General features: G+C 43.5%; 1 protein-coding gene across 2 annotated transcripts in view; it reads right to left on the bottom strand.

Annotated features, from left to right (window-relative positions):
- The window catches only part of Rbks (ribokinase), an 84,189-nt gene that overhangs the window by 37,486 nt on the left and 35,335 nt on the right, over positions 1 to 11,368 (bottom strand). For both annotated transcript variants that reach the window (XM_005367964.3, XM_026789695.1), the window contains exon 5: positions 7,831 to 7,995. In XM_005367964.3, the coding sequence (XP_005368021.1) occupies positions 7,831 to 7,995 (165 nt within the window). The remainder of the gene's footprint in view (positions 1 to 7,830; positions 7,996 to 11,368) is intronic.

The following is an 11,368-nucleotide window of genomic DNA, read 5'->3' as shown; positions in this document are numbered from 1 at the left end:
CCTGGTCCTCTTTAGTCCTTGGTCCACCTGATAAATACTCTTGGAGTGGGGCAATAGTCTGTATTCTGTCAATTATATTTTAAATAAACACTGGTTGGTCAGTAGCCAGGCAGGAAGTATAGGTGGGCCAACCAGACAGGAAGTAGAGGCGGGTCAATGAGAACAGGAGAATTCTGGGAAGAATAAGGAAGTTCCATCTGCAGTGCTGACCCAGCCACAGAAGAAGCCTGAGTGACTGCCTCGCCGAATAAGGTATCGAGCCATGTGGCTAGCATAAACAAGAATAATGGGCTAATATATGTTATAAAAGTTAATAAGAAGCCTGAGCTAGTGGGCCAATCAGTTTATAACTAATGTAGACCTCTGTGTGATTTCTTTGAGACTTAATGACTGTGGGAACCGGGCAGGACAGAAAACTCAGTCAACATACTCTAAAGCTGCTAAAATGAATGGTGTCATCTTTGCTTTGTCAGAGAAATATTTCTATACTTTATAACCAAAAAGAAGTCAGTCTTGTGGCATTCCTTCCAAGATGAAACAAGCAAAGCTACATGTGCATATGCTCGTACAGAAGAGGAAGAGTCTGAGGGTTGTTCACTAAACCATGCTGCAAAGACTGCTGGGAAGAAGTCTGACTGCAGATTCTGTGTTATACTTCAGGGAAAGACCTCATTCTCTGAACATGCATCCTGTCTTCTACCAGTGACGAAATGACAGTTTAGTAGTGAGGGACAGTGGAAAACAAGTTGGGGTACAAATGACATGCCATCAACAAGGTCTCAACAATTGTGGAAGCTAAATGATGCCACTATATGGGCTTTCTAGGCTATTCTCTCTGTCTTATTATACTTGGAATTTTCTATAATGAAAATAAATGTTAAAGAAAATTACATTGCGTTTTAAGCATCGATGACTGGAATGAGGGACTCTTTAAATTAATTACCATAAATATTGCATAAAATCAAGCAAATCTTATTTGCCTGTCTTTCCCTGGGGAAGAGCATTCTTTCCAACTGCTCCTGGGTATGTAAGCATGGTTAGTGTCTGATGTGTGGTTTAGAGGACCTAAGCTTAGGGCACAAGCGAAGATGCTGCTAGGAAATCACTCTTTCGGCTTCTCCTGCTATAAATAAAAAGAAACCTTTTACCAGGATGAAGGAACATGAGGAACTAGTAGACACAGGTAATCAGAGAGAAGTACAAATTTATCACACCCAAGATGGAAAAGATGATGTCACTCTGGGACGGGGCAAAACCAGAGAACAACTTGGAGCTGCAGAGAGGGTGACAGGACACAGCAGTAATTATCACCCGTTCCTCTGGCTATCTTAACCACACACCAGCGGCTGACGCGGTAATGCTGACGAGGAGGTGGTGAGCCTAGAGAAACAGCTGGCAAGCTGGGAAATGGGGCAGAAGATCTTAACACTGCCAGGGAAGAGTGGATGGCCAGCTAAGAATGCCCTGAGAGCCAGGTGGTGGCACACGCCTTTAATCCCAGCAATGGGGAGGCAGAGGCAAGTGGATCTCTGTGAGTTCCAGGTCCGTCTGGTCTACAGAGTGAGTTCCAGGACAGCCAGAGCTGCACAGAGAAACCCTGTCTCAGAAAAAAAAACAAAAAATCAGAATTCAGGAGAGCTGACCAGAAAAAGTATACAAACATCAGGAATCAGAAATTAGCATTGATAAAGAGGAAAAATTTAGGGTTCTCATTTATAAGAATTTTACATATGTTTAAAAATTTTGTTCTGGTGCTGGGCGGTGGTGGCGCACGCCTTTAATCCCAGCAATGGGGAGGCAGAGGCAGGCGGATCTCTGAGTTTGAGGCCAGCCTGGTCTAAAGAGTGAGTTTCAGGACAGGCTCCAAAGCTACAGAGAAACCCTGTCTCAACAAACAAACAAACAAACAAACAAACAAACAATGCCCTGAGATTCAGGGGAACAGGGAACTAAAGTTAACCCAAGCAAAGAAACTGTGAGGAGAGTGGAACCCCAACACTGGCTTGGCTGTCCCTTCACTGGAGCTCTCTTTTGGGGACTTGAGCTGTAAAATAGCTCCAAGTTTAGCCCACATGTGGGACAATGTTATTGCAAAAGTCTGCATGGCCAGCCAAGAGCTTCAGTTTGCCAAATGGAAAAGGGCTAAAGTGGCATTAAAAGACACTTTGTATCATACCTAGGATTTAATCTTGGCGATCTTACAATCTCAATTATTTATAATTGTCCCTGTAACGTCTCATTTGCTTTGAAATGGATATAAAGACCAGACCCAACACGAACAGTTTCGCCACCGGCAGCCCCAGTATCAGCTCTCCAGCAGGCCCGCCTACCGGCACTGTGACCCGGGGTGAGCTGATTTTGTTGCTTCTTTGTCTCGACATTGTTAGTGCTGTGTCTAAAAGCAATTCTTTCATCTGGGTAAAACCCAGTTTTGAGACAGTGTGGTCAACACAGGACTTTCTCTAGGCATTTTAACAACTGTAGGTCATCTTGTTATATAATGTGTAGAATTCAAATTTGCTACTTGTAAGGGGTAATAATGAATTCAGATGACAAAGAAGCACCCCATTGCCTCGTGGGAACTGGTCACTAGTGCTGCCTGTTGGGCTCTGTGACCAGTCCGTGGTGATAGCCATGATCAGGAGAGTGTTCAGCGTTTGAACAGCAGAGACACTGGCGGGTGGTGTGTGTGTGTGTGTGTGTGTGTGTGTGTGTGTGTGTGTGTGTGTGTGTGTGTGTGGTGGTGACACACGACTGGCGGAGCAAGCAGCTGACTTTCAACTGAGGCTCCCTATTTGCTAAGTGATTCATTGGGAAGTCAATACCATTCTTCATGATCCTGAAACTAGTGTTCTCTTTTCATCTTTACATTCTTGTCTCACTGGAGCTGAAGATGCACTAACACCCCCACAAATTCGCACACTCACTCTCTCTAAACATACCCACAAATTCGCACACTCACTCTCTCTCACCCGCCCCACCCCCAGCTCACAGTGCAGAATCTAAGCTGCACCTGGCTGGTACCTACCAAATAAGGGCAGCTGACTGGTCTAGAGAAAGCTGCCTGCCTGGAGGAGCGCTAGGCAGAGGTGAGTGGGTGTGCTCCAGGGGGCATGCGGCCACTATTACAATGCGTGGACTTTACTGCTCTGTAGATGCTCTTCTCAAGGGCTGAGCTCCTCAACACCAGGACCACGTGGCAGTTTCTAAAGTAGGGTCTAGGGGACAGCTGCTTTTTTTTTTTTTTTTGTGGAACCTGAAATCCTGTTGTCCCTTCTCATTAGAAGTGGGAGGTTGTAGATGCCCCTCGTCTGAAGAATGAATAAAGAAAATGTGGTACATTTACATAATGGGGTACTAAACAGTAAAATATAATGACGTCTTGAAACCTGCAGGCAAATGGATGGATCTAGAAAAAACCATATTGAGAGTGAGGTAACCCAGACCCAGAAAGACAAATATAATATGTACTCACTCATAAGTGGCTTTCAGACATAAAGAAAAACCAACCTACAGTCCACTACCCCAGAGAACCTAGACAACGAAGAGAACCCTAAGAGAGACATACATGGATCTGCATAGGAAGGAGAAAAAGACAAAATCTCCTGAGTAAATTGGGAACATGGGGTCATGGGAGAGATAGAAGGGGAGGAGGAGGAAGGGGGAAGAAGGAAGAAAAACGTTTAGCTCAGTAAAAACAATAAAAAAAAAGTGCACAAAAAATAGAAGTGGGAGGTAGGGGCTGGAGAGATGGCTCAGTGGTTAAGAGCATTGATTGCTCTTCCAGAGGACCCGGGTTCAATCCCAGCACCCACGTGGAGCTCACAACTGTCTGACTCCAGGTCTGACATCCCCACACATATTTGCAGGCAAAAGACTGATGCAAATAAAATGAAAATAAACAAGTTATTAAAAAAAGAAGCGGGAGCTTGACTGAGCTAAGTATTATCCTCCTGAGTCCCAGCTCCTTCACTCTTCATCTGAGAGAACTAGGTAGCTGAAGATAACGTTGAAATTTTGATTCTCTTGGCTCAGTCTCCCAGATGTGAGCATTCTAAGCATGCACCAGCATGCTCAGCTTGTAGGGTTTCCTAGAATCAAATTATTAAAAAGAGCTTTATAACTTACAAACTGTAAACTACATGTAAGCTCAAGCTACTAGCTCTTCTAGTCTTATTATGGAGTAGCTGCCTTTATCGTGCTTTGACTCTACACGGATTCAGTTATACATGGGCAACATCAACAAGGCCAAAAATATTAAATGGAAAAACTCAGACATTACAGTTCATAAGTTTCACACCATTCTGAGCCATGCAGTCCATCCTCATGCCATCCTGATCCAGCTCCGCCCCCGGGATGTCAATCATCCTACCACCGGGTATATACGGCCTCTATTGTTAGCCACATAGGTGGACTGTTCAGGTATGGAAGTGCTTGTTTTCAGGGAACCCTTATTTTATTAACAGTGGCTCTAAAGTACAAGAGTAGCGAGGCTGGAATTCGGGTACATAGAGTCACACGGTGCTTTCTTCCCGTGAAAACATCAGGCAGGCGAACAGAGTGGCTCACAGTGTCCACTTTACCTGCTTAGAATGAGTACAAGGCACATTTGGGCTTTGTATTTGAGATGGGGTCTCACGTTAGCTCAAGCTGATCCTTAACTTGCTATGTGGATGACCTGACTTAAAAAAGTCACATTTATTCCTTTATTGTGTGCACTCATGGACACACATGCACACTCTTACACCAGAGCACATGTGGAGGTCGGAGGACGACTGTGGGGTATATTTGCTTCCACTGTGTGGGTCCTGGAGACAGAACTCAGGTCACGAGATAGGGCCCTAAGTGACCCATCTCACTGACCTGCCCTGGAACTCCTGATCCTCTTGTCACCACCTCCCAGGTTCTGGAATGACAGGTGTGCACTGCCACGCTCGGGGATCCAAGAGCGATTTGCGCGTGCTAGGAAGCAGTCTACAGCTTGGCTACCTCCAGCTCCGGAGACTGCTCGCCACAAGCATTGGACTCATCTGTGACACTCTGAGAAGATGGAACCAAATGAATTTTGGCTTCGAATTCTTTCTGACAGCTTTGAGTCCATTAAAAATACAGTAAATGTCAGTGAGAATTTGCCACAGTATATTGTTTTGCCAAGAGGAAAATTTGTTAAATCAGTATAAACACTTTAAAATTCTCCACAAAAATCATCTCAGAGATTGAGTTTCCTTTAAAGAAGGAACTGGATTGACTGATTTATTGTGGGGGAGGGGTGTGTGCACACGCCATGGTATACAGGTGGAGCTCAGAGGAGAGCTTGCAGGAGCTGGCTTTTCCTTCCGCCATGTAGTTCCCAGGGATTAATCTCACGCTGTCATGCTTAGTGGCCAGTGTCTATACCCATTAAACCATCTAGCCAGTCCTCAGTGACTTATATCCCACTTATTGTCATACAGAACATGAAATGCTTTAGGAGAAATCATGCACACAATGTACACACACACAACACACACACACACACATACACATACCCCATACACACACGCTCTGCTCCCTATGGCCAAGTGCCTGATTCCTACCGCCTGTACATACTATGCTATTGTCTTCATCTTTATTTCACATCATGCTGGGAAGTTTTATTAGGGAAAGTCATTGCCATTTTCTCTCTACTTTACTCTTCTTTTTTTTTTTTTTTTTTTTTTTTTTGTTTTTGTTTTTTCGAGACAGGGTTTCTCTGTGGCTTTGGAGCCTGTCCTGGAACTAGCTCTGTAAACAAGGCTGGTATCGAACTCACAGAGATCCGCCTGCCTCTGCCTCCCTTTACTCTTCTTTTTTAATTTAAATTTTTTTATTAAAAAACTATCTTTTTCTCATTTTACATACCAACCAGTTCCCTCTCTCTCCTCTCTTCCCACTCTCTCCCCATCCACTCCTCAGAGAGGGTAAGAAGTCACCAAAGTCTAGTACATTGCTTTCAGGCAGGACCAAGGCTCTCCCCACTATATCTAGGCTGAGCAAGATATCCTCCAAAGAGAATGGGTCCCAAAAAGCCAGTACAAGTAGTAGGGATAAATTCTAGTCTCACTGCCAGTGGCCCCACAGTCTGCCCCAGCCATACAATTGCCACTCACATTCAGAGGGCCTAGTTTGGTTCTATGCTGGCTCCCTTGCTGTCAGGCTGGAGTCAGTGGGCTCCCATTAGTTCAGGTAAGCTGTTTCAATGGGTATCCCCTTCAGGGTCTTGACCCCTTTGCTCATATTCTCGCTCCTCCCTCTCTTCAACTGGACTTTGGGAGCTCAACCCAGGGCTCCGCTGTGGATCTCTGCCTCTGCTTCCATCAGTTGTTGGATGAAGTTCTATGATGACATTTAAGGTAGTCATCATTCTGACTACAGGGTAAGGCCAGTTCAGGCACCCTCTCCACTATTGCTTAGGGTCTAAGCTGGGTTCATCCTGTGGATTCCTGGGAATTTCTCTAGAGCCAGGTTTCTTGCTAGCCCCATAATGGCTCCCTCAATCAAGGTATCTCTTTCCTTGCTCTCCAGCTCTATTGCCACAAAACCAAACATTATCATAATAGCAGCTACTTTTTGTCTTGAGCAGACGGTGATACATCAAGGTATTATCTTATTATTTTTGAGACTCAGGCTCAGGGTCTGGCTCAGGCTGGCTTTCAGCTCCCCATGTAGCCCAAGCTGACCTTAAATTAAATGCACGGTCTTCCTGCCCCAACCTCTTGAGTGCTGGAATTCCAGGTGTGTCCACCACACTAAACTATTCCAATTCCAATTCAGAGAGAAAAATGGGTAGGAGAGAAAAAAATTGGGACTTTCAAGTATGTCATCATGCCTGGCATCATCTCTTATTTCATTCTATTAATAGACCAAGCCCAAAGGACACATTTCTATCTGTCTTTTACAAACACGTCCCGAAAAATTAGCTAATCTTGCTAAGACCCCAAACCTGACAAAGGGTACAAATGAGATACTTTCTCTCCTAGGCCATGAAGGGAAAAAAAGAAACAAACTACCTAGATTAAAAATACACGCTCATGCAGTATTTGTTGGGAGGTGAAGAGCGGGAGAAGAGAGAAACCCAGGCTTGCTAACTGCCGAGGAGGGCCTCAGCATACAGCGCTGGGTCGGATTGAACATGTTCAAAGTTGAAGTAAAACAAAATTCAGATAATAGACCCTGGCAACACAGCACCCATTACATACAAATAATCTATTGTATACTGAAAAGATAATAGAATTTTAGAAAAAGGAGAAATAATGGATCTTTGTTTTAGTGGTTTTTTTTTTTTTTTAATTTGTTTGTCTTGTTTTTTGAGACAGGGTCTCACTATGTAGCTCTGACTGTCCTGGAACTTACTCCGTAGATCAGACTCACAGAGGTCTGCCTGCCTTTTCCTCCCGAGTGCTGGGACTAAATGCATGTGCCACACTGCCCGGCTAGAATGAATCTTTAACTTCCGGAGCAGTGCATCAGAAGTACCGGGCAGTGACCGGCGACAGCAGGCGGAGGGAGACACCTTTCCACCTTGGCTGTTACCTTGCTGCAGTCTTCAGGGGTTCCAGTGCTCCTTAGGTCGTTTCTGCTAAGTAGACTCCAGATTTTATATTTAGGGATATCGGATATGCTACTCATGTTGTTTTTACTCTATTTGGGAGTTTTTCTAGCCTTATCAAGAACTAGAAGCTGGTGAATCTCACAGATGGAGGAACGAATGTTTTACTACAAAGCAATGCTTTTACTCATCTTGAAAGGTTAACTTTAATTAAGACAGTGATAAAAGCTCTCACAGAAAGAGTGACAAATCTGTAGAATTACCTCCACTGCTGTGGGCCATTGTCAGAGCTTCCAGAGAAGTTGCTGGGCTTATTTCGAGTTGGCAGATCATCACTCTGGCTCTGCTAATGACACTGGCTGCCTTCTGCAAGTCTTCAGTATTCAAAAGCAGATTCGCTCCAGCCACTATGACAATGATATTCTCGCCTATAAAGAAATTCTACATATTTATACCAAAGCAAGCCAAGCCAAGCAGTGATATGCTACACTGTAGAGCAGTCCTCTGAAGGCATTATACGGAACGCGTCAGAAGAGTTAATCTTAACATTTCCAGGACATTCAGGTTTAGTTATTATGTTCCAAATGTATTTTTTGGCACTATTTCTGTGAGATTCATAATATTCTATTTTTTTCTTTTTAAAGGAGATAGGATCTAGCTATGTTTTCCAGGATGGCCTTGAGCATCTGGGCTTAAGAGCTCCTGCCGCACCTTCCCGCATAGGTGGGACTGTGGGTACAAACCACTATACCTGATTTACTATGAGAACTTAATCATTTTACATGGATTTATTTATTATGCCATGGGCATGCATGTGGAGGTCATAGGATTCAGTTCCTGCCTCCTACCATGTGGTTTCAGGAACGAAACTCATGTCTCCAGGGATCTGACTGCTGAGCCGTCTCTCCTGCCCAGTGATCACCTTGAAGAAAATCTTAAGCTCTTTTTCCTTACTGATATTCTTACATATAAAGAATAATAGTTGAGAAATTATATGTAACCTACTTTGATAATTTCTTTTATGTGAAATGACTAATACATGCATATGGTAAAGATTGTGGATTCTAAACGATGGGTTCCATAGAGATGAATATAGGTAGGAATAACCCTGCAGAATGCTCTAAGCAAATGCTCTGCTGTATATGAACAGTTCATGTGTGTGCCGTGTTTTCCCAAAAGTGACCTTGTTACTCTGAACACTTTTTTTATATCTAAAAGACAGAAAATATATGAGATAGGCAATCTCTAACTTCATTTGGCCTGTACTGTTGAGATCAAAGACGAACACAACCAAGGACCTGATACACTCCTAGCACCTGGACCCACTCTCTATAATCCTTAGACACACCCACACAGGAGGGGGTGTGATGCTCCTTATCTGCAGACAAATGATGTGTGTGTGTGTGTGTATGTGTGTGTGTGTGTGCATGCATATGTGTGTGCGCTCACGTGAGTGTGTGAGGAGGGCAGAGGAGAAACAAATGTCGTTCTTCACGAGCTGCCCTTTAAAGAAATCTTATCTTTTGAGACAGGGTCTTTGACTGGCCTGGAGTTTGTCAAGTAGACTAAGTGAGCCCCAGGCATCAGAGCTGGGATTGCAATCCTGTGCTCTCATGCCCAGATTTTGTTTTGGTTTTTGTTTTTTTTAAATTCTTCTTCTTTTTCTTCAATATGAGTTTTGGGAATTGAACTCCGGTCTTCTAAAGTACTGTGGTGACTGAACTCTCTCGCCAGCACCTGAAAAATGAACTCTTAAGAGGTGTGCTGTCCAGCATTGGATTCACAACAGTACATGTGCCACTGACACTTGAAATATATTTTTTTTTTGACACTTGAAATATTGCTGGTGTGAACTGAACTGCACTTTGGATAGAAAATACAGAATGGCTTCAAGTTTAGTGCAAAGAACAGGAGTCACATGTCTCACTCTTTTTAAACATTTATTTATTTATTTGTGAGTGTGTGTGTGTGTGCACGTGTGGGTATTGGGGGTATTGCGTGCTACAGAACACATGTGGAGGTCAGGACAACCGTGGGAGTTGCCTTTCTCCTTCTACCACATGGGTCTAGGGATGCAACTCACGTTGGCAGGCTTGGCAGCAGGCATCTTTACCTGCTGAGCCATCTCTCTGACTAATTTAATTTTGTAAAAGCATGCTGAAAAGTTTTTAATTTTAAAATAAATTCAACTACATGTTGAAATGATAGTATTTTGGATATATTGGGTTAACATATATTGTCAAAATTAAATTTACCTATTTCTCTTTTTTCTTTTAAAAAACACGGTTCCTGGACAATTTAAAAACTGCCTGTGGCTTGCATTTTATTTCCATTGGACAGCACAGCTCTAAAGGAATGAGTTGGAGCAGGCACTTTTCAGTGCTGCAGGCTGCTTGTGCAGATCGTGTATAGACATGACCTAAAACTGCCTCTCCACACAGACCGGTCCCTAGCCTATCGTCTTACCACATGTGTTTGTTGGCTACGAGGAAAACTCAATAAAGTGGGGATGGCTCTGCACAGGCTCAACCTCAGTCTTGGAAAAATGCAGTCCACGTGCTGAAAGACTGCATCTCTCTGTCTTTTCCCTCGCAATGACCTCACTCCTCTGCTGGAGTGAACTGTAGCGTAATGCACTATGCCTTTCTAGACGGACTTTCGTGGCTGAAGGACAAGCCTGAGACCAAAGCTGTCCAAAACAGACATGTGACGAGCTCAATCATGCCTTAAATTTAACATGCCAAAATAACGCTCGTCACTTTGTCTGACACTCTTGCCCCTTCATTTGAAGGAGCGTATTGTTCCACTTCTCCATATTTATTCTTATTTTTAGACGGTTTCTCTCTGTAGTCTAGGCTGGCCTTGGGCTCCTTGTAATCTTCCTGTGTGAGTCTCAGAGTGCTTGGATAACAGACTTGTGCTGCCGTGTCCTGCACAGTCTACATCCCAGGATATTACCTCATTACAAACCAGGCTTACCATAATAGGCGTTCATATATACTGCTAAATTTTGAATTGAAAATGAAGATTTTGGTTCATAGGAAAGGAAGAAGGAAAAACTGAAGTCATTCCTAGAAAATGAAGTTTAAGATGAGGAATAACCTGCTTTTGGCAAAAATCATTATTGATGACATAGCTTAATGTAACGAATGTGTGTTCTATGGTCATAATGAGAACTTAACCTCGTGTCTTTACTACTGCAGTTTTAGCACTGCTGAAGTTGACATGGAAATGCTGGATCACGACCTAAGAAAGTCATGCAGAAGCTGGAGATGAGGCTCAAGTTGGTCCAGTGCTTGCCTAGCTTGCATGAAGCCCAGATTTGGTCCTTAGCACTGTATAAATTGGGCACGGTGAAACATGGCTGTGATCCCACTACCTGAAAGATGTAGGCAAGAGGATCAGAAGTTCAAAGCCATCCTGGAGTATATGACACCTTCGTCTCAAAGCAAACAAAAAACAAAGAAACCAACCCCGAAAGAAACAAACCAGCTGCCTGAAATCCCAGCACTCAGAAGGCTGGACAGGATGTCACTGAGTTCAAAGTGAGCCTAGGCTACAAATAACTTCCCTCTTAAAAAAGTATATATGTAGTCAATTTGCTAAGTGGAAAATATTATTGATATTATGTGGAAATGCTGAATGAATGATTCCTGAAATAAATTTTTTTTTTTTAGTTTTTTCCGAGACAGGGTTTCTCTGTAGCTTTGGAGCCTGTCCTGGCACTAGCTCTTGTAGACCAGGCTGGTCTCGAACTCACAGAGATCCACCTGCCTCTGCCTCCCGAGTGCTGGGATTAAA

Source organism: Microtus ochrogaster, unplaced genomic scaffold (assembly GCF_000317375.1).
Source record: "Microtus ochrogaster isolate Prairie Vole_2 unplaced genomic scaffold, MicOch1.0 UNK26, whole genome shotgun sequence".
Taxonomy (NCBI): Eukaryota; Metazoa; Chordata; class Mammalia; order Rodentia; family Cricetidae; genus Microtus; species Microtus ochrogaster.
Note: the sequence above shows the minus strand (reverse complement) of the source record. Positions and strands in the feature narration are given on the sequence as shown.